Genomic DNA, 23,889 nt, shown 5'->3' on the forward strand with positions numbered 1-23,889 from the left:
AGTGGAATTACAGTATAGATTCTTTTATGTCTGGCTTCTTTCCTCAACGTGAAAGATAAACAAAGCCAGATGTTAAAGTGATTGATGGATATTATTCAGTAACTACTGATAGTTAGGGAAGAAGCTGAGCTCCATTCTGACTTGTGCAGAGGTGATTAGGCCTTTTAAAGGGAGCATGAGGAATGAAGGGAAAGGGGGGAGCTCAGTAGAGACTGAGAAGTGAAAAATTACAAAACGTTGGGTCAGTATAAATCCCATTAAGCCAGCGGTGTTTGCTAGCTGGCACTTATCAAAGTTCGGATTCCATCCTCCCACAGAGACAGAGTCCTTCCTGATGATTACATTTCAAAGGAATGGCTCTAGAGTCCTTGAGAAAGGCACTTCTGAGCTGTAAGAGATAAATATTCTCAATGTAAGCCCTTTTTAGTAAATGCTCTAAGAAAAGGAGGTCAAGAGCCTACAGTCACGTGTTGGCAAACAGTAAATTCTTCTGGCTGAGTTACATTTTCTCAGGCAAGCATTATCATGGGGGTATGGGTAGGGGTGAGGTGTGTCATCCTAGGACAGTGGGTGACTATGCTGGTGGAAGCCATGCTTAAGTGTGGTCAGGTCTCAATGCAGAGGAGTTTGGATCAAGTTGTCAGGTGCTGAGAGTTCTGCAGTTTTCGCTTAATGTTTTTGAAATTCATGTTACTATATAGTATGCTTTTTTTTTTTTTTTTTTTTTACAGAGTCAGAGAGAGGGATAGACAGGGACAGACAGACAGGAACAGAGAGATGACAAGCATCAATCATTAGTTTTTCATTGTGCATTGTGACACCTTAGTTGTTCATTGATTGTTTTCTCATATGTGCCTTGACCGTGGGCCTTCAGCAGACTAAGTAACCCCTTGCTTGAGCCAGCGACCTTGGGTCCAAGCTGGTGAGCTTCTGCTCAAACCAGATGAGCCCATGCTCAAGCTGGCAACCTCAGGGTCTTGAACCTGGGTCCTCGGCATCCCAGTCCAACGCTCTATCCATTGTGCCATCGCCTGGTCAGGCATAGTATGCTTTTTAAAATTTTTATGTATTGATTTTAGCGAGAGAAGAAGGGAGAAAGAGAGAGAAACAGGAACATTGATTTGTTCTTTCATGTGACTTGACCAGGGCTTGAACCAGTGACCTCTGAGTTTCTGGACAAGCTCTAACCAATTGAACTATCCAGTCAGGGCAATAGTGCATGCTTTCTTTTTTTTTTTTAGATTTTTATTTATTCATTTTTAAGAGAGGAGTGAGAGAGAGAGAGGGAGAAGGGGGGAGGAGCAGGAAGCATCAATCCCCATATGTGCCTTGACTAGGCAAGCCCAGGGTTTCAAACTGGTGACCTCAGTGTTCCAGGTCTATGACTCTTTATCCACTGCACCACCACAGGTCAGGCAGTTCATGCTTTGTTATTGCATTGTATTCCTCAGTTTGTTTTATCTGTTCTCTTAACAGACATTGGGTTTTTAATTTGGGGGAATAAAATTGTGGTGAATATTTTTATATGTCTTTTTGTGGGTACATGCTTTCATTACTCTAAGGTTAATAATAGTCATTTTCTTTTAACTTGTCATCTCTGACATGGGTCATGTCAGAGGTCATAAGCCCCTTAGTATGAGCCTGAAACATAGTAAGTCCTCAGTAATATATCTGAGTGAATTACAGATGAGTTTGGACCTTGAGTGCCACCAGAAGATGATGTGTTTTGGTGTCAAGTGCACTAAATTGGGAGTCAGAACATCTCAATTCTAGGCCCAACTGTACCTCTAATCAACAGTGCAGTCCTAAACAATTCACAGCCTCTGGATTTCAGATTTCTTCTTGTAAGTGAAGGAATTGTATTAGATGACCTCCAAGACTTCCTTCCACCCTGAATATTCTATAATTCTAAGTAGGAAGAATTGATGGAAGTCATAATACGAGTGAGCAACGGACTGAAATGTTGAGATAACAGATCCAGTGGGAGCTTGCTGTACTAGTATTTATTTACTGCTATTCCTGTGAGAATATCAGGAGAAAGCTCCTGATACATATTGTAACGTTTACTTTCTAAAACTACCAGCTAAGAATATCAGTGAGGACTACTTCAAATGCTAGAGACCAACAAACTTGGCTCTCATTTAAAAAAAAAAACAAACCCCAAATTATTTCATCTAGGATTTGGGTCTATCTGTTCATGAAGAGGCAAGGCAGGGAAATCTGGAATTCATATCTTTGATGATGATATATTGATAGTTCCTAGGATTTTGATCATCACTCAGTAGGTATTTAGAAAAGATGTTGATTTGTTTTGTAAGGAAAAGTAATGTCAGGAAATGACTTTTTTTTTTTTCTTCCAGAGACAGAGAGTCAGAGAGAGGGATAGATAGGGACAGACAGACAGGAACAGAGAGAGATGAGAAGCATCAATCATCAGTTTTTTGTTGCGACACCTTAGTCTTAGTTGTTCATTGATTGCTTTCTCATATATGCTTTGACCGCGAGCCTTCAGCAGACCGAGTAGCCCCTTGCTGGAGCCAGCGACCTTGGGTTCAAGCTGGTGGGCTTTTGCTCAAACCAGATGAGCCTGCGCTTAAGCTGACGACCTCGGGGTCTTGAACCTGGGTCTTTTGCATCCCAGTCCGACACTCTATCCACTGCGCCACTGCCTGGTCAGGCAGGAAATAACAATTTTTAATTGAGAAACTATGATGTATTAGACACTTTTTAGGTCACCTGGAAGACCATGAGCCTGCTGCCTTCAAGAAATTGTCACTTTTATTTTTTATTTTTAAAGATTTATTTATGCCTGACCTGTGGTGGCGCAGTGGATAAAGCGTCAACCTAGAAACACTGAGGTTGCCGGTTCAAAACCCTGGGCTTGCCTGGTCAAGGCACATATGGGAGTTGATGCTTCCTGCTCCTCCCCCTTCTCTCTCTCTCTCTCTCTCTCTCTCTCTCTCTCTCTCAATCTCTCTCTATCTATCTCCCCCCTCCTCTCTAAAATGAATAAATAAATAAAAATTAAAAAAAAAAAAAGATTTATTTATTTGTTTTATTTATTTATTTATTTACTGATCTTACAGAGAGGGTGCAAGAAGTATCAACTCATAGTTGCTTCACTTTAGTTGTTCATTGCTTGATTGTTGTATGTGCCTTGACCAGGCAAGCCCAGGGCTTCAAACCAGCAACCTCAGTGAACCAGCGACCTCAGTGTTCCATGTGAAAGCTCTATCTACTATGCCACTACAGGCCAGGCAATTGTCATTCTTTTAAATGTAAAATTTGAGATTATTTTAAAATAATCCTTTAGCATTAATATGCTAATATTATCGTACTATTAATTCTTCAGCCATTTATTAAATTCATATTAACAGAGTAACAACTATAAATGCTTAGAAAACATTTTAAAATAAAAATAACCCTTAATAAAGCAATGAACTTTTGTGTAAATGGATGGCAAAGGTGTGACCTGCCCACATTTTCTCTCTTCAAGGTAGATTTTCTGAATAATGAACTAGAGTTCTTTTCTTGTGATTAGCAAGTCAAGTTTAGTTACTTATAAGTGTTTTTCACTCTCTCCCTCAGATTTGGATCATACAGCAGATGTCCAGTGAGTATACCTGGAGTTTATGTCTTTGAAACTCTGTGCTTAAATAAGAAACCTGATGTTTTAATCTTGATGTCTCCAGTTTAAAATTCTTCTCCTATTTTTTTCCTTTAGAACATAAAAATGATGATTTGAAAGCACCCAGTTTCAGTGCCATTAAATTGATTTGAGGCCTTTGGTTTTGTGTTTACCCTCTTGATTTTATTTTGACTTTGCTGTCAGGTTTTCTCTCTTGCAGTGGATTATATTACACAGGGCATGAATGTGTTTCTGTAGGTTACACGCATGGGGTGATACTCTGGAAGAAGCATTTGAGCAATGTGCGATGGCCATGTTTGGATATATGACAGATACTGGGACTGTGGAGCCCTTCCAAACAGTGGAAGTAGAAACACAAGGTAAAGAGTTTATTTACAAGGAAGAAATTGTTATAGAAATGTGCAGTATTCTACATTATTTCAGAATATTTTCACACTTAAGAACAAAATTATCGATTATAAGGCTGTGTTTTTCCTCTTTCAACTTGCCTAAGAAATTCATTGCACTTTTTAATTCAAACAAGTTTTTTAACATCATACTATTATGGTTCTCTTTAACCTCATATAGGAGATGACTTACAGTCTCTTCTGTTTCACTTTTTGGATGAGTGGCTTTATAAGTTCAGTGCTGAGGAATACTTCATACCCCGGGTAAGCAAGGATTTTTCTTTTTTTTTACTGAACAAATAGGTTTTTAGTTTATATTTTAAAATAGAACACGTGATTTAAAGTAGAACATGTGATACAAAGTCAACCTGTACAGATATATAATGATGATACTTATCTGTAGACATTATAATAACCATAGGTTCTTCTTGGTTAACCTGAGTTTGCCTGCATATATGCAGTTTATATTTAGATTTCTATTGTACTATTGTATACTTGTCACTAATCAGGATTGTGTGATAAGAACACATCTACTGTCTTTATTGACACTTTCTATGTCTCCCAAGTTTGAACTCTATTTTTGGCTGTTTATATGTTCCTTTAGCCCCATTTGAAATTTAGCAGCTCTGCCATGTTGGCCCAAGGTAAAAAAAAAAAAAAAAAAAAAAAAGTGGTGCTTTTAGTTTTCCTGAGTGTGAAAAAGGAAAAGCCTAGTGGAGGTTGCTTGTTGCCATCAGCCTCCAGAACCCCTGGCCAGCGCCATCATTATCTAGCACACACAGCCTTCCTTGCTGCCAGAATTCCTGAATTCTCCCTTACCAGCTTTACTACATACAGTATGTCCCTCCACTTGGGTTATTTGTCTTACAGAGGTCAAGTGCCTATAGTATTATATAAAAGTAGGATGAGAGTTCTGTCAATTATACCTCAATAAAGTTGAAAAAAATTTTTGAGTCATGTTTTATTTATTTATTTATTTATTTAGTGAGAGACAGACAGATGGAGACATAGACAGGAAGGGAGAGAGATGAGAAGTATCAACTCATAGTTGCGGCTCCTTAGTTGTTCGTTGATTACTTCTTATATGTGCCTTGATGGGGGGGGTCATCAGCTGAGCCAGTGACCCCTTGCTCAAGCCCGCAACCTTGGGCTCAAGCCAGCGACCTTGAGTCATCTCTGTGAGGCCACACTCAAAGCTGGCGACCTCAGCGTTTTGAACCTGGGTCCTGAGTCCCAGCTCAATTCCCTATTCACCACTGCCTGGTCAGGCTTGAGTCATGTTTTTAGATGATATGTTTTCAAGAATACCTCCCTTGAATATGTAAGAAGAAAACATTATTTCCTTGAAATGTATTTAGTTTATTCTATTTTAGTTAACATTTCAGTTTTCTTTGCATCATAGCTGTTTGCATGTATGCTGTTACCTAGAAAAGGTGATAACCTAGATGTGTATTTATTAGATGGTCTGTAATGAACTTTTTTTTTTTAATTAAAAAATGTTTTCCTCTTTAGGAAGTAAAAGTACTTAGTATTGATCAAAGAAATTTCAAATTACGGTCAATTGGGTAAGTTCTGAAAATCTTCTGACAAGTTTTAAAAGATGTTCAATTATATTCTTCACGGAACTTAGCAGATAGGAAGACAGAAAAGTTGTAGGACCAGTTTTATCCAAGTAGGTAAAGGTTCTTTTCAGTTGGTTAAGTAGGTTAGATTAAGCTTTGTTAGATATCTAGAAGGGGACACTCATCTCAGCTTAGGAGGACCAGAAAATTGTCAGAATAAATTTGATTTGAGTTGTTAAACCTCTTTCCCAACTTACTGATTTTTTTTTTTTTTTTAGCACAAAAAATATATAATTGCTAGTTGCTACATATACTTGCAGGAAGGCTAGCTTGGCTATGGGAAACACTGATTCTTCTTTTTTCATAGATCCTCACACCTGGACTCCATTCAAACCAGTTTCTGCTATTAAATTATTCTTCTTCCAGAGTTTGCAAACACTTTATTAGGCCACTTTATTGCACTTGGTGTTTCCCAAGTTTCTTTAGTCACTCAGTGATACTTTTTGTATTATTTTTATATAAAGCCTATCTTTTCCATTTTATGTCAAATTTTGTAAAGTGGCCTGACCTGTGGTGGCGCAGCGGGATAAAGCGTCGACCTGGAACACTGAGGTTGCCGGTTCGAAACCCTGGGCTTGCCTGGTCAAGGCACATATGGGAGTTGATGCTTCCTGCTCCTCCCCTTTCTCTCCCTCTCTCTCTGTCTCCCCTCTCTCTAAAAATCAATAAATAAAATATTAAAAAAAAATTTTGAAAGTGAGGTCTTTTATTATCTCCTTTTTTTGTTTTGAGAGAGAAAGAGACAGGAAGGGAGGGAGAGAGATGAGAAGCATCAACTCGTACTTGCAGCACTTTAGTTGTTCATTGATTGCTTCTCATACATGCCTTGACTGGGGGACTCCAGCTGAGCCAGTGACCCCTTGCTCAAGCTGGCAACCCTGTGCTCAAGCTGGTGAACCCACACTTCAGCCAGATAAGCCTGTGTTCAAGCCGGTGACCTCAGGATTTCGAACCTGGGTCCTCAAGTGTCCCAGGTTGATGCTCTATCCACTGCACCACCGCCTGGCCAGGCTCTCTCTCTCTCTCTTTTTTTTTTTTTTTTTTTTTAGGGCGATAAAATAGGCTTGTCCTGGGTACTTAGCTCATAAATGGTTGAACAGAGTTTTAGAACTTTGTCCTTCTACTGCTTCTGCTGTGGTCTTCAGCCGCATCAGTGTTGAAGGGAGAGGATACTTCTAGCCAGGTTCTAGAAGAGTAACTTTTAGGGCCTTCTATATGTAGACCATGGACATTTTTTTAAAGTTATAAAATGCAAACCAAGTTCAGAGCGTATTATAGAATCTATAATTTCTCTTTCTTCAGTGGGAAATGATATTTCATTAGTTCTGTAGTCTTGAACACAGTGAAAATTTTGGACCTGCTATTCTTATGAAATTATATTCATTAAAGAGTGTTTATTGAGAATCTACCTATGTATACTATACTAGGACACTTTTTTTTTAAGATTAACTATTGACTTCGTTAAAATGACTTTTGTTCATAAGTCCCTCACTAAGTGTATCTGCTGGCAATCTGAAATTTATAGCTTCTTACCCTTCCCATCTCTTGGCTTTTTAGTATCTTAACCAATTTGTAAGGCTTATTTTAAAATATGTAAAGAGAGAGGAAAGATTAAATGTTGGAAAACTTAATCACATTATAATATTCCTTCTCAAGGTGGGGAGAAGAATTCTCATTGTCTAAACACCCTCAGGTATGTGTTTAATCAAGCCATTCAAAACATTTTATACTTCCTTACCATGAAGTTTGGTATATGTGACAGTAAACTTCAATGAGTTCTAATAAATTGATATAAAATGGTATGTTTTTCTCAGCTGTCTTTGACTTGTCTGGAATTATGTTAAAACACTATGATTTCACACATAATATTTGGTGGATTGAGTTAGCAGCAGCATAGACAATACATGAATGAATATGGTTGTATTCTAGTGAAACTCTATAGGCATTGAAACTTGAATTTCATATCATTGCCAAGTATGAAAAAAAAAATTTCAACCGTAAAAACCATTCTTAGTTATAGGTCTGTACAAAAAAACAGGTGGCAGGCTGGATTTGGCCTGTGACTTGTGGTTTGTGACCTCTGTGTTTAGGTCAGTGAGCCCTAAATTAGTTGGGATTTGACTAGAAAATCCTAGTGTCAGTGTGTGTGTGTGTGTGTGTGGCAGAGACAGACAGGGACAGACAGGAAGGGAGAGAGGTGAGAAACATCAGTTCTTCATTGCAGCACCTTAGTTGTTCATTGATTGCTTTCTCCTATGTGCCTTGACTGGGGGGCTACAGCAGACCAAGTGACCCCTTGCTTAAGCCAGTGACCTTGAGCTCAAGCTGGTGATCCTTGCAAACCAGATGAGCCCATGCTCAAGCCGGTGACCTCGGGGTTTTAAACCTGGGTCCTCCGTGTCCCTATCCACTGTGCCACTGCCTGGTCAGGCCCTATTGTCATTTTTCAACCACAATATAATGAAATGAAGCCTAGTGCAGGAGCCTCTGAAGAGAGAAGCATAAAATGAAAAGAAACCAGCAGAGGGGAGCATGCAAATTAAAAATTATTATAATTCTTTTTCTTTTTTAGTTTTTCTATTGCTTTGAGAGGGAGAGAGAAAGAGGCATCAACTCGTTGTTCCACCTAGTTGTTCCATTTTTCGTTGTGCACTTGTTGATTGCTTCTCGTACATGCCCTGACCAGGGATCAATCCCCAACCTCTGCACACCGGGATGATGCTTTATCCACTGAGTCATCTGGCCAGGGCCAAAAACATGATTTTTATAATACAAATGACACAGTGGAGATATATATATATATATATATATATATATATTTAAAGATTTTATTTATTGATTTCACAGAGAGAGGAGAGAGAGGTAGGGGGAGTGAGAAGTATTAACTCATAGTTCCTTCACTTTAGTTGTTCATTGATTGCTTGTCATATGTGCCTTGACTGGGCAAGCCCAGTGTTTCAAACCAGTAACCTCAGCATTCCAGGCCATCTTATCCACTGTGCTACCACAGACCAGGCTTTTTCCCCCCTGGGTGGATAGCTTCATTGGTTGGAGCATCGTCCTGAAGTGCAGAGGTTGCCAGTTCGATTCCTGCTCAGGGCACATACAGAAACATCTTTCTCTCTCTTTCTCCCGTCTTCTCTCTCTCTAAAATTAATTTTTAAAGATTTTTAAGGTTTTATACACAGTGTATATTTTTGAACACATTATAATTGAGATATTTATTAGACATCCAAATGGAGATATCAGAGAATAGGCATTTATCTATAAAATGATTTCTTCAAAGATAGGTGTGTCTGGAAACACAAATTTAGGAGCCTTCACTGAATAGATGATATTTATAGCTATAGGACTAGATAAAATTACTGAAGGGGAGGTAGTTTAGAGAGAGTAGGATTGAGACTGAGCCCTGGGACACTAAATTTTAAAGAGAAAGAGCCAAAAAGGAAAAGAGGAAAAAGGAGAGCCTGGTAGGAAGAAGGAAGAGAGGAGGGCTACCCCAGAAGCCAAATGTCTAATGCTCTTGTGGCTGTTCAGAGGGTAAGGTAAGGGTAGAGAGCTGACCAGGATTTGCTAGTCAATGCAATGAGTGTAAATATTTGGGGTGGGCCAAAGAAGGAATGAGAGGAGAAATTAGAGGCAGTATTTTGAGACAGATTTTTTGAAGAGTTTGCCAAAACGGGAGACATGGATAGAATAGTAATTGCTAGAGGGGGGTGAGGCTAGTAAGAAAGTTTTGTGCTTTGTCTTTTATTAGCTAGGAGGTTTTGTAGCAGCATTGTATGATGAGTGGAAATGATCTAGTACATTGGTAAAATTGATCATGCTGGAGAGGGAGAGAATTATTTCAGAGCAAAGACTAAGTTGCTAAGGGTGGCAATTGGGGGCATAGAGTGTTGACGTGAAATTGGCCTTCTGATAGGAGCAGGGACTAGCCATTATAAGAGGAGGAAAGGCTGCTGGGAGTACAGATACAGCAGAGCGGTGAATTTGATGGGAAGATGAGTCAGTCCTTATTGATTGCTCTTGTTTTCTCTGGAAAGCACTATTGTGCGAGAGTGAGAATGAAGGAGGGAGGCTAGAGGTGAAGATGGGGAATTTCAGTTGCCTCAAAGTGAGAAAGTGAATATAGTGGTAAATGTAGGATAGTACTGGTCAGTGCTGAGTTCTCTTTTGAGAACTGTGGACAGATTTTTAAGGTGATACCAGTTAGCATGGTGTATGCTGCCACAGGCAGAAAATGGAATTTTTTTTTTTTTTACAGAGACAGAGAGTCAGAGAGAGGGATAGATAGGGACAGACAGACAGGAACAGAGAGAGATGAGAAGCATCAATCATCAGTTTTTTATTGTGACACCTTAGTTGTTCATTGATTGCTTTCTCATATGTGCCTTGACTGCGGGCCCTCAGCAGACCGAGTAACCCCTTGCTTGAGCCAGCGACCTTGGGCTGAAGCTGGTGAGCTTTTTGCTCAAGCCAGATGAGCCCACGCTCAAGCTAGCGACCTCGGGGTCTCCAGCCTGGGTCTTCCGCATCCCAGTCCGATGCTCTATCCACTGCGCCACTGCGCCACCGCCTGGTCAGGCCAGAAAATGGAATTTGAGGTGGTTGTTTCACCAGGTGATTATGGCAGTGGGGCTGGGCCCATGGGGGGTGGTGAGCAGAGGCAGGTGCCTTTCAAATCCATCTGAAATCTTCAAATTTCTTTGGTGATAGAGAGCTAGCAAATGCCAGTCACCTATTTTCTAATACATTTTGTGGCACACAGAGTTATTGTACAAGCAACTAAAAGAACATCAAAATCCTGTGGCTCTAAACTGGGCTGGGTGTTGTCCTGTATTAGCAACATATGGAGAGAGAACAGGAGGAAAAGTGAGTGTTGACAGCTGAGGAGAAGAGAACAGGCTGAGTCCCTAGGGCCCAGGTTAGGCTGCAAGGAGGAAGTCTTGAGAAGGATCCTTGAGCAAACAGTAGGAAAGCTTTGTGTTGTTTGATTCAGTCCATTTGAAAACTGAAAAAGCTGATGCCTGCAGAGCTTGGACAGCTTCCTTATCCAGGTGAAAACAAAGCCAGGGTTAGAGTTCTGTCTCCTAACTCCACTTCAATGCTCCTTCTGCTGTGCACACGTCATTTTTATTGGATCAATGTGTAATACTATACCGATTTGCTAACTAATTGTTTTATGTAAGTTTTTAGTTTTTCAGAAAAATAATAAAATTTTGACTGCCAATTGTCTCTAGAGTTAATGATTCTGATTTCAATGTCCTTTTCTTCCTGTTTTTTTCTCTAACCCCCACTTTAGGGAACTGAAGTCAAGGCAATAACATACTCAGCAATGCAGGTCTATAATGAAGAGAAGCCAGAAGTTTTTGTGATCATTGACATTTAAGATACAAAAACAAAACAAAAACTCCTATGAAGAACTGTTTCTCTTCCTTTGAGAAGATACCATAATATAAGTTCTACAGTAGTTGATGATATATGATGATTTGCAGAACAGAAATTTTTGACTTAAAGTCTGTCACAAATGGAAAATCAAGGCATAGCCTTGGTCTGTATTAACCAAATATTCAAATGTTAAAGAATTCTTCAGGTGGCAAGAATGGTCCCTCATTTATTCATTCTCTGCTGTAGCAGCAGGTGCCTCACGCCCTTCCAGTGGAATGCCAGCCCTCCCGCCTGGTCCTGTAATGCAGTGATTTTCAACCTTTTTTGAGCCACGGCACATTTTTTACATTTACAAAATCCTGGGGCACACCACCTACCAAAATGACACTCTAACACAGTACATATTATACATATAGTTAATAATATAGTTTCTAAATGTATTTATACTCACACCTGACCATGTCTCATGGCACACTAGTGTGCCGCGGCACACTGGTTGAAAAACACTGCTGTAATGGATCATTGATGTAAGCAGCAACCCAAGAGACTCTGAAGCCTCCACACTCTTATCGAATCCTGTTTGGGAAGATTATAATTTTTTTAAATTGATTTTTAGAGAGGAAGGAAAGAAAGAAAGAGAGTGAGGAGCATCAACTCGTAGTTGCCTTACTTTGTTGTTCATTGATTGCTTCCTGTCGTGCCTTGACCAGGTAAAAGCCCAGGATACCAAATTGGTTACCTCAGTGTTTCGGGTCAATGCTCTACCCACTGTACCACCACAGGTCAGGTGGGAAAATTATCATTTGAGAAATTCTACAAGTAGGAGTTTGCTTTTCCTCCACATTGGTTAAGACATACATTTTCTCTGTATATTAAGACAGGATGTATTTTAGCTTGCTGGGGGTCAGAGCCATCCTGTATTCCAGTTGGTTATCTTAGAAGTAATTTTAATTGAACAATTGGAAGACCTCTCTAGAAAGAGCCCTCGTTTTTTCTCACTTTTTTTAAGCACTGATAATATTGACACCTTATTGTTTTCCGTTAAGAAAAATGTGCCTTTACAAATAAATGGCCCTTCCTTCTAACATACAACTTTATATTAAAGCCAGTATATTTATACAGTTAGAGACGAATAGGAGAATTGTTTTAAATTTCTTTGGTTTTTAAAAATTACCTAAGATTTTTATTTCTAAGGAGACAGGCCAGGCAAGCAACTTTAAAATGATCAGAACTTTTCAAGTAGATAACTTTTAAAAAATGAAACTGCTTTGGTGTGATTTGCAACATTATTCTGTTCTCTTCATTAATTAAGGTATTCTTTGTCGTGATGCAAGAATTTGCAGAGTTGCTCTCTATTCACACGTACCTGAGAAATTGCCACTGGGCGGTGCCAAATATCATTTATACCAGGCTGAACTTACCTAAGGGGAGAGGCTGTGAGCTAGCTTTTTTTTTTTGTAAATTATTTTTAGGGAGAGAGAGAAAAAAAAATATTGACTTACTGCTCCACTCATTTATGCATTCATTGGTTGATTTTTTTTTCTATTTTCCATTGGTTGATTTTTGTATGTGCACTGACTGGGGTTCAAACCCACACCTTGGCATGTCAGAACGACACTAACCAACTGAGCTGCTGGACCAAGGTGAAGATATTATTTCCCTATATTATATTATATTTTATTTTATTTTCCCTAGATATTTAGCAGAGTAGGGCTAATGAAGGCTAGGTGAAGAGCCTGTAACTCTTCAAATTAATATCCACCAGGATCACTGGGTAGTGCTCCTTAACCTTTCATCCTAGGTACATTTTGCAAATTTGGGTTGTAGCCCTCCAAAGAAAAAATATTTGGAATCTCTTTTTAGGATGAATTTTTTTTTAAAGCTAATTTTTTAATTTTTTTATTTATTCATTTTAGAGAGGAGAAGGAGAGAGAGAGAGAGAGAAGGGGGAGGAGCTGGAAGCATCAACTCCCATATGTGCCTTGACCAGGCAAGCCCAGGGTTTTGAACCAGTGACCTCAGCATTTCCAGGTCGATGCTTGATCCACTGCACCACCACAGGCCAGGCTAGGATTAATTTTTATACTGAGATTGAGCTCTTTTTTTCATGGACCCCTTTACACATCACGGGCTTCTTGGGGGTTGACTGAAAATGAACAAGGGGATACCATGAGGTCAGCGGGAGAGCCATACCTAGAGTAAGACCTCTTGAGATGTATTAAATGGGGTACAAACGTGACTAGGAGAAAAAGCACAGTCATTTTTCACCACCAGTGCTACATAGTGGGGTTTGGTAAAAAATCAGATGTAATAATGCAATACAAATTATGTTTCTTTTTATTCCTAATAAATATATAATTTATTATAACTAAAAATTTTTGTTTTGTTTTTTTTAGCAAGAGAGACAGGAAAGGAGAGATGCAAAGAAACAACTTGTAGTTGCATCACTTTAGTTGTTCATTGATTCCTTCTCATACATGCTTTTACAGAAAAAGGGGCTCAAGCCAGTGACCATAGGGTCACATCAATCTCAGGCTCAAGCTGGCAAGCCTGCGCTCAAGCTGGATGAGCCCATGCTCAAGCCATGGACCTCAGGGTTTCAAACCTGGGATCTCAGTGTCCCAGGTCAGTGCTCTATCCACTGCACCACCACTGGTCAGGCTAAAATTTTGTTAGTTTTAAAATACACCAAAATTGGCCCTGGCTGGTTTGCTGAGTGGATAGAGTTTCGGCCCGGCACGCTGATGTCCCAGGCTCGATACCTGGTTAGGGCACACATGAGAAGTGGCCATCTGCTTCTCCCTTGCCCCCTTCTCTCCCTCTTCTCCTTGCAGCCAGTGGTTCAGTTGGTTTGAGCGTTGGTCCCAGGGTGCTGAGGATAGCTTGGTTGATTCAAACATTGGCCCCAGACGCATTGCCAGGTGGATTCCAGTTGGAGTGCACACAGGAGTCTGTCTCTATCTTCCCCTCCTCTCACTTAAAAAAAAAAATGCCAAAGTGAAAATACTGCATGGAAGGAGAATGAGAATGTCACCTGTTATGTGTGAAGTTCGTTTTTTTTTTTTTTGCTCATCGCATACACTTTTTAAAAATTAATATTTTATTGAAGTATAGTTGGCATACATGTGTCCCTGGCTTTCCTAGGGTAGTTAATCTTATTTTGTAATTGAAGAGAAAGGATGTCATCTTTGGGATTATACTTGAAGCTATGGAATTTAAACACTACTAGATTTCTGGGGTTCAAATTCGGGTTCTGCCACTTACTAACTTCACTTTGGGCATGTTGCTTAACCTTGCTGTGCCTTAATTTTCTCATTTTAATTAGTGATGATAGTACTTGTTGAGAGGATTAAATAAATGTGTACACATAAAACTCTTAGGACAGTGCCTGACACAGTAAATGCTCAAAATGAGGGCTATTATTATTGGGGCAAACATAAATACTAATTGTTCCAGTAGAGCCCAAGCTCTACGTCGATCAGGCGTCCCTGATTCGACTTCCCCGTTGCAGTGGGACACTCCTGCTTATCAGCAAGGCTGGCAGCCTCTTTGAGACTACTCTTGAGGCAGCTATGAAGATGCTACTGTTAAGTGCCAACACTAAATGCCACTGGAGGAAAGACACGACCACACACAAATTAGTTGCAAGAATCACACAGGCAATTTATTATTCATGAATCCTTTTGGCGTGCCTGGGTACAGCTTAAGGGGGCCCCGTTGGCGTGCTCCTCTAGGCGTGGAGACAGTCCACATCAATGTTGGAGTCTGGGCAACTACTGCAGCAGGGGCTCCTCAGCTTTAGTACCTTTTCTGGCCAACGCCTTTTTTTTGGATGATAGAGACAGAGAGAGGGACAGATAGGGACAGAAAAAACAGGAAGGGAGAGAGATGAGAAGCATCAATTCTTTGTTGTGGCACCTTAGTTCATTGATTGATTTCTCATATGTGCCTTGACTCGGAGGCTACAGCAGACTGAGTGACTCCTCGCTTGAGCTAGTGACCGTGGGCTCAAGCTGGTGAGCCTTGCTCAAACCAGATGAGCCCGCGCTCAAGCTGGTGACCTCTGGGTCTCAAACCTGGGTTCTCGGCATCCCAGTCCAACACTTAATCCACTGCGCCACTGCTTGGTCAGGCGGCCAATGCCTTCTAACAGGTGTCAATCTACAGGATTATCACTTGAAACCACCTTTTTGGGAGTTCCCTGCAGGAATCCCCTTTTATATTAATCTACTTAAATGTTTACATCAAAGCACTTTTTTTTTTTTTTTTTTTTTTTTGTATTTTTATGAAGCTGGAAACAGGGAGAGACAGTCAGACAGACTCCCGCATGCGCCCGACCGGGATCCACCAGGCACGCCCACCAGGGGCGAAGCTCTGCTGCGACCAGAGCCACTCTAGCGCCTGGGGCAGAGGCCAAGGAGCCATCCCCAGTGCCAGGGCCATCTTTGCTCCAATGGAGCCTTGGCTGCGGAAGGGGAAGAGAGAGACAGAGGAAGGAGGGGGGGGCGTTGGAGAAGGAAATGGGCGCTTCTCCTATGTGCCCTGGCTGGGAATCGAACCCGGGTCCCCCGCACAGCAGGCCAACGCTCTACTGTTGAGCCAACCGGCCAGGGCCTCAAAGCACTTTTTAAGATGTTCTTATTTACATTAACGTTGTAAGTTCTTATCTAGGTATAACTTCACACACATACTAACTGGGCCCTGCTTGAAAGTCAGAGTCTGTTTATCACATCTACACCCATTATATTAATTCCTATCCAAATGGCATAACTTTATTTCATTTTAATAATTATTTTTAATATTATTTTAATTACTTTTATGTATCTTCCATAATTTTTATAGTTCTATATATTTAACTACTATAACCTTAGAAAGTATTACTACAACATTAACAGTTCTCTTTTCTCCTTAATTTAAAATCCTTCACAGTCCTAGGTTAGGGGTGTTGTCATCCTAGAGAAAACCCTGGTAGCCAGTGCCATTCTGCTAGAGTCTCTGTTAAAAAGGGCAAACAAAGCCACTAGTCTCTGCTCCCTCTCCTGCTTCTCTACTCCAAGTCTTTCCTTTGTTAATCAAGTATTCTTTTTAACATATCCAAGTCGAGCATCTTATTTTCAAAAATGTGTCCATCTCCTTATGACAAACCAATTGCCCTATAGGTTTCCCTTCCATTTATTGTCCCTAACTGACTCCTTTGTAAATCACAGTATTAAAACATTCAAGGGCTGTATCACATTGGGAATAAAGATGAACAACTTATGGGGCAACTTTGTTTCTACCTTTTTTTAATTTTTTTTTTTTTATTTCAGTGAGAGAGGAAAGAAGAGACAGGAACATTGAGGTGTTCCTGCATGTGCCCTGACCGGGGATCAAATCAGTAACCTTTGTGCTTCAAGACAATGCTCCAAGTAACCAAGCTATCTGGCCAGGGCTGTTGCTGCCTGTATCATTGTCCCCATTGCCTCTCCTGATCTCTCAATACCAGAGAAGCTCACACCACATAACTCATCAGTTTCTACCTTTGATTTCTGCCCAGATTCTCTCTCTCTTTTTAAAATTGATTGTTGTTGTTGTTATGAGTCGGGGGCGCAGAGAGAGAAATCAGCAGACGAAATCATCGTGGACTAGCAAAGGACCACCGCTTGCTCAGGCAAATGGCGCCAAGTTCGCGCTGTGTCCTATTTTTATTCACAAGATTTCAAAGAGCTTGTTTACTGAGAAATTGGCATAGCATCAAACATAACTTTTACTTAAAGATACATGGAATATATCTGCATGATAGCTTAATAACAATATAATATCAAAAGGCATTAACTGCTATTGCTTCTATGGTTCCCATAACATTCCTCTCTTTATCTCAAGGGATAACCTTGAAAGGAACAGAAATCTTATGAGAATGTTTTACTGAGAAAAAGCCCAGCAACTGCCTTCAGTCACATAGACCTGTTTCAGTGACCCGCTTTCAAGTCACAGAACAATTCTCTTGGCAAAACATTCTTTTCTTGTTGGCTGTGTTCCCATCCAAGGCCATGCAATGGGTTATTCCACTACAGATTGTAGAGAGACTAAGGGAGAGAGAGGCATTCATTTATTTCACTTGTGTGTGCATTGGTCACTTCCGGTATGTTCCCTGATTGGGGATTGATCTGGCCACCTTGAGGTTTCTGGATGGTTCTGTAACCTTCTTAGCTAACCAGCCAGGGCATTTGTTACTATAACAATTTTATTCAGATATAATTCACATACCATACAATTATCCCATTTAAATTACAATTCGGTGGCTTTTAATATATTCATAGTTATGCGACCATCACCTCTATCCATTTTAGAACATTTTTCTTCATAAAAAGAGAAAGCCATTATTAATCAGTCATCTCTCCCATCCCTACAGACTCTGGGAAGTCACTAGTCTACTTTCTGTTCTGTTTCCCAGATTATCATCAGCAGATCTTGTCCTATTTCAATATAACTGGAAACTCACCTCGTGGAAGCTATTCGAACTTAACCCATTTGCTTGATCCCTGCTATACTGGGTCCTCTCTGTCCTGGTGAAATTAGCATGTTAAATTTACATATATATTGCTGCATAGTTTCTACCTCTTTTTTCTTTTTAGCAAGAGAGAGACAGGGACAGACTGGAAGGGAGAGAGATGAGAAGCATCAACTCATAGTCACAGCTCTTCAGTTATTCATTGATTGCTTTCTCATATGTTCCTTGACTGGGGGCTCCAGCTGAGCTAGTTGACCCCTTGCTCAAGCCAGCGACCTTGGGCTGGCCAGGGACCTTTGGGCTCAAGCCAGCGACCATGGAGTCATGTCTATGATCCCTCGCTCAAGCTAGATGAGCCTACACTCAAACCATGGCCTCAGGGTTTCAAACCTGGATCCACAGCATCCCAGGCCAACGCACTATCCACTGCACACTGCCTGGTCGCATAGTTTAATGTAAGCTCCTTTTTAAAAAAAAAATTATTCATTTTTTAGAGAAGAGAGAGAAGGGGGGAGGAGCAGGAAGCATCAACTCCCATATGTGCCTTGACCAGGCAAGCCCAAGGTTTTGAACCGGCGACCTCAGTGTTCCAAGTCGATGCCCTATCCACTGCACCACCACAGGTCAGGCCTAAGTATTCTCCTTTTAAGTAGCAAATACCTTAAAAAGCAAAGGCTCTGGCTTCTGGTTATTTTATGTACCTTCTTTGAACCTTTCATCTCTTAGTGGTCTGTTTTCAGTGACACTTAATCCAGATCTTCCTGATTCTAATGCTCGGTGAAAATTTCTTAGGGAGAGATCTTTTTTTTTTTTTTTAAAGAAATTGCAGACACAGGAGAAGCTCTGAGAACTAAGGAGAAGTTACTCTTTTTTAAAAAAAAGACTTTATTCATTTTAGAGAGGAGAGAGAGAGAGAGAAGAGGGGAGGAGCAGGAAGCATCAACTCCCATATGTGCCTTGACCAGGTAATCCCAGGGTTTTGAACCGGCGACCTCAGCATTCCAGGTCAACGCTTTATCCACTGTGCCACCACAGGTCAGGCCTTAGGGAGAGATCTTTAATGTCATTTTTTCATATCCAAATTCCAGGTTCCTTATTTTATCAATAGCACCCTATCATTCCATGCCGCAAACCAGTGCGGCTAGTAATTGCCCAGGTCCTGAGTGAGACTGGTGCAGAATGAAGAAATGAACTCAAAAGAGAAAAAGGATGGGATTGGGAGGCCTCTGCAAGGCCTTTAGCTTGCAAGAGAGCGTCTCCACCCCCAAATCTCTTTATTTATAGGGCAGAGTAAAGTCATTAGCAAATCAAAGAGATCTTGAAAACAAAGTCCCATTTCCAAGGCAACCCCAGAATTCTCCCAAGTGCAGAAAACCCTTCACCCTGCCTATCATCTTAACTTCACAAAACAAAGGATAAATAGAAAACTGCCTCCAGTCTCTCCTAGGGACATAAGACCAGTAGAAACAATCCAGCATCATGGCTAACATGGAGCTGTGGAGAAGAACAGCTTTTAGCAACCTAATCAAGCAAGTGAGGTGGGGGGATTGGGCAGACTGTCAGCTTACTGCCAGTCTTCCACACCTCTGTCCCCCAAAAATCTAAACCGCAAGGACCTTGTCAGCTTGTAGTCTTCAACACTCCCACAAACCCATACTGGAGTTATCTTGAACTCTTACACTTTCATTCCCTGCACTCAACTACATATTTGGTAGTTTTCCTTAGCTAGTGATCAACTCTCTTCCTTTAATTGTGTATACTAATTAGATGTTCTTTCCATTCTTCTAGGCATTAACTCAAAGTAGTTCTTAAAAATATATCAGTAGAGGTTATGGTTATGCAAAAACAAGATGAACAGGTACTTTCCATGTCCAAATTGTCTGAATTCATTCTAAGAAACTGGGTAGTTGGAAAAGAGTGTAAATGGTAGATACTAAGATATTTGTTGAAGAAATAAATGGAAATACTTCTGGTGCCTGGTACCTTCTACCTCACATCATTATTGGCTGTAATTAAGTGATTCCACCTGGAATGTAAAGTTCCTCCAGGACGTCAATTCATTACTTTGCCTTGCGTGCGTTAGGAGTTCCCCAAGTCAGAAGAAATGCCTCATCTACCGTAGAGTTAGAAGCCAGAGCCTCCGCTTCGTTTCCTTCCTGAAACTTTCTCTGATCTTGGCCAAGTCTTTTCATCCCTCCTAAGACTCCGGGTTTTTTTATCCGCCATAATAGTACCAACCTCACGTGGCTGTCAGGCTAAAACCTGCTGCTCATAGTGTTTCTCTTAAAGAGTTATGAGTCCCTCGAAAAGGAAGCAAAAAAAGGCAGGCACTTTAGGTAAACTTGAAAAGTGAGTCGGATTCTATGCAACAGTGTGAGCCTGGAGTGGGAGTCATTCTCTCTCAGCAGCCGGTCCAGGCTCCGCCCCGTGCCTTTTCCCGGTTCCTATTGGCTTGGCTACAGATTCCTGGAACGCCTAAGGTTCCGATTGGCCGTTGGAGCCCACTGTCCAAGCCGCGAGGCCAGGTGCGGTCCCTGCGGCGTGCGTTGAGGAGGGTCGCGGGGGCGCAGGATTTTGGAGAGGTCCAACGCATTGAAGTGGTTTGTCGCAGACAACAATATCGTAATCGAGAGTCGGGATAAAATAGACTAGTTCTTCCGTTAGTAGGGCGACGGATTTAGGGGTCAGTAAGGCATCCCACTGCGTGGGCTCGAATCCCCGCGATTCTCAGAGTTGTGAGTGCCTCTGAGATCATGTCTCAGGCCTCAGTTTCCTCCTGTTTTAAATGGAGACGGTGAGAGTACCTACTTGAGTCCTGGGGTCTAGTAGATCCCTGGAAAATGTAGGCTCCTCATTGGGCGTCCAATAAGCTCTACAGGACATTTCTATTCAACCCTCCACTCCCCGCCACCCAGACTCTATCGTTAGGGGTGTCCGGTAGGTCGGGGGCCTCTCCAAGGGTCTAGCAGCGGATGTAGTCCAGTCACCGTCTGCGCTTGAGTAAATGTCACCACGGATTAGGAGGTCAGGGAAACCCGGGCTTTCACTTTATTATTATTTTTAAATTTTAGTTTATTGATTTTAGTGAGAGGAAGGGTGAGAGAGGAGATAGGAACATCTATCCGCTCCTGTCTGTGCCTTGACCCGAGATACAACGGGCAACCCCTGCCCTTCGGAAGGATCCAGGGGTCGTCAAACTTTTTATAAAAACCGCCCACTTTTGCAGTGCTGGTAGACCTGGTCCCTACCGCCCACTAGTGGGCGTTCCAGCTTTCATGATGGGCCAATCGCGGCGCTGTTTGGTTGCACGGTAGGGACCAGGTTGACCAGCACTGCAAAAGTGGGCGGTTTTTATAAAAAGGTTGACGACCCCTGCGGGGGCTGGGCTTTCACTTTTAAATACACCCTCCCAAATTTGGAGCGCCTGGGTTCAATGCTTATTGGCACCGTTTTCCACTGCTGTGGTCCTTGTGGATTTATTCCTCTAGGAGGAAAAAAAGCTTTAAATCAACTCATGAAACAGAAGGCACAGTATTTTTTTTATTTTATTTATTCATTTTAGAGAGGAGAGAGAGGGGGAGAGAAAGACAAGAGAGAGGAGAGAGAGACAGGGGGGAGGAGCTGGAAGCATCAACTCCCATATGTGCCTTGACCAGGCAAGCCCAAGGTTTCGAAGCGGCGACCTCAGCATTTCCAGGTCGAGGCTTTATCCACTGCGCCACCACAGGATTCTTATTTAATTTCATCACTTAACCTTTTTGACTTATGCAAGAATGTGCCACTTCATTAATGATTTTATTTTTTTGGTGGGACACTAAGCAAGGGAGTGTCTGTATATACAACATTACTGAATGATATAGTTGTATTTGAATTGCAAACATAACCTTAAACATGGGGATGAGGATGAGGATGGTACTCAAAAGACATTTCAAGTTATTTTCAAAAAAATATTTTATGTCAATACCTGAAGAAGTAAAGCTAAGAATTTGTTCCCAAATTTGTCTTAAGTTTCCTTTAAATAATGCATCTTGGCACTAAATACTAAAAATATTTCTCTAGAGAGTGCGATGTTTACCTTGAATAAAAAATTATTCAATTCATTCATGGAATTCTAGTGTGTAGCAATTATCATAATTCTTGGAGAGTGTTCTGGTTCCTTTTTTTAAAAGAAAAAACGTTAGACCTTGCAAAATTTCAGGATATCTTATTTCAGTCACATATTCCTAATACAGTTCTTAGTCTGAAGTACTATGTAAATTCCCAGAATGTAATACCCATAATAAAAAAATGCAAGTGGGCCCTGGCCAGTTGGCTCAGCGGTAGAGCGTCGGCCTGGTGTGAGGGGGACCCGGGTTCGATTCCCAGCCAGGGCACATAGGAGAAGCGCCCATTTGCTTCTCCACCCCCCCCCCTTCCTCTCTGTCTCTCTCTTCCCCTCCCGCAGCCAAGGCTCCATTGGAGCAAAGATGGCCCCGGGCGCTGGGGATGGCTCCTTGGCCTCTGCCCCAGGCGCTAGAGTGGCTCTGGTCCCAACAGAGCGACACCTCGGAGGGGTAGCCCCCTGGTGGGCAGAGGGTCGCCCCTGGTGGGCGTGCCGGGTGGATCCCGGTCAGGCGCATGCGGGAGTCTGTCTGACTGTCTCTCCCCATTTCCAGCTTCAGAAAAATACAAAAAAAAAAAAAAAAAAAAAATGCAAATGCATTCCAAAATAGTAACAGGCTATTTTTAGACTACCTAATAGTTTAGTGTTCCTAATAATTGCCCTTAACAAAACCCTTAGTTAAGAGAATATGCACCATACTTGTAACTTTGTAAAATTTATATTTTCTTGAACTAGACAGATGTAATTTTAATTTTTTCCCTTAATGACAGGATTGAGAATTAGTGGACTAGAAGGTCAAATAGCCTGACTGACCATCTATAGATTCTATATGGGGAAAATTGAGGGAAACCATGGATCTATTTTGCATGTAAAAAATGCTGGGAAGATTTTATTTTTTAATACTTATGCCCAGGCCTCATCTGCAGGAGATTGTAATTTGCCTAAGCAATTCTATTTTTTTAAAACTCTAAAGTGTTTCTAATGTGTAGCTAAAGTTGAGAACTATGGTCTACACAGAAAAGTTCCTTTTTTTACCCCTTATTGGCTGAATTAAAATGTTACTTTTTTTTTTTTTTTTTTTTTTTTGTATTTTCTGAAGCTGGAATTGGGGAGAGAGAGTCAGACAGACTGCTGCATGCGCCGGACCGGGATCCACCCGGCACGCCCACCAGGGGGTGACGCTCTGCCCATCAGGGGGCGACACTCTGCCCCTCCGGGGTGTCGCTCTCTTGCGACCAGAGCCACTCTAGCGCCTGGGGCAGAGGCCAAGGAGCCATCCCCAGCACCCGGGCCATCTTTGCTCCAATGGAGCCTTGGCTGCGGGAGGGGAAGAGAGAGACAGAGAAGAAGGAGAGGGGAAGGGGTGGAGAAGCAGATAGGCGCCTCTCCTGTGTGCCTTGGCTGGGAATCGAACCCGGGACTTCTGCACGCCAGGCTGACGCTCTACCACTGAGCCAACCGGCCAGGGCAAAATGTTACTTTTTAATAAAGGAATTATGTAGTTGTAAATAATATCAACTATGATTTAAAAGATCTTCCCAATGAGAAAATCAAGAAACTACAGTGTGTCTGTAAAGTCATGGTGCACTTTTGACCAGTCACAGGAAAACAACAAAAAACGATAGAAATGTGAAATCTGCACGAAATAAGTTTCATACCTATTCAGTGCAGTTCAATGTGGGCTCATGCACAGATTTTTTTAGGGCTCCTTAGGTAGCTATCCCGTATAACCTCTACAGACTCGTCACTGACTGATGGCCTACCAGAACGGGGTTTCTCCACCAAACTGGCAGTTTCCTTCAACTGCTTATCCCACCGAGTAATGTTATTCCTATGTGGTGGTGCTTTGTTATAAAAGCGCCAACATTCACGTTGCACTTGGGTCACGGATTCGAATTTAGCAAGCCACAGAACACGCTGAACTTTCCTCTGTACCGTCCACATTTTGACTGGCATGGCCGTGGGCTGCTCCACTGTATATACGGTGTTACGTCATCATCTGCACATGCGCACATGCTGCCACATCATCCTACAGAAACTGGGAGGGTTTTCCTTTTAATTGGTGATTTTACATTTCTATCATCTTTTGTTGCTCTCCTGTGACCGGTCAAAAGTGCACCATGACTTTACGGACACACTGTATATAATGGATTTCTATATCTTGAAATCTAAAAGAACAAAGCAAAGTATAATAAATTCTTAGAGGTGCTTTACAAGGTGTATTCAATGTAATAATGTGTTTTTTTGTTTGT

General features: G+C 41.4%; 1 protein-coding gene across 5 annotated transcripts in view; it reads left to right on the forward strand.

The window, feature by feature from the left end:
• Window positions 1–16,881, forward strand: part of ZBTB8OS (zinc finger and BTB domain containing 8 opposite strand) — a 32,043-nt gene extending 15,162 nt beyond the window's left edge. For 2 of the 5 annotated variants that reach the window (XM_066269777.1, XM_066269781.1), the window contains exons 2-7: window positions 3,589–3,613; window positions 3,887–4,008; window positions 4,217–4,299; window positions 5,548–5,600; window positions 7,314–7,350; window positions 10,960–15,290. In XM_066269777.1, coding sequence (XP_066125874.1) covers window positions 3,589–3,613; window positions 3,887–4,008; window positions 4,217–4,299; window positions 5,548–5,600; window positions 7,314–7,350; window positions 10,960–11,046 — 407 coding nt within the window. In that variant the 3' untranslated portion in view covers window positions 11,047–15,290. Of the gene's footprint in view, window positions 1–3,588; window positions 3,614–3,886; window positions 4,009–4,216; window positions 4,300–5,547; window positions 5,601–7,313; window positions 7,351–10,959; window positions 15,291–16,354 lie in introns of those variants that run through there. The other 3 variants (XM_066269778.1, XM_066269780.1, XM_066269779.1) reach the window with 3 other exon arrangements.
• The last annotated feature ends 7,008 nt before the right edge of the window (window positions 16,882–23,889 follow it).

The sequence above is a fragment of the Saccopteryx bilineata genome, chromosome 3 (genome assembly GCF_036850765.1).
Source record: "Saccopteryx bilineata isolate mSacBil1 chromosome 3, mSacBil1_pri_phased_curated, whole genome shotgun sequence".
Classification (NCBI taxonomy): Eukaryota; Metazoa; Chordata; class Mammalia; order Chiroptera; family Emballonuridae; genus Saccopteryx; species Saccopteryx bilineata.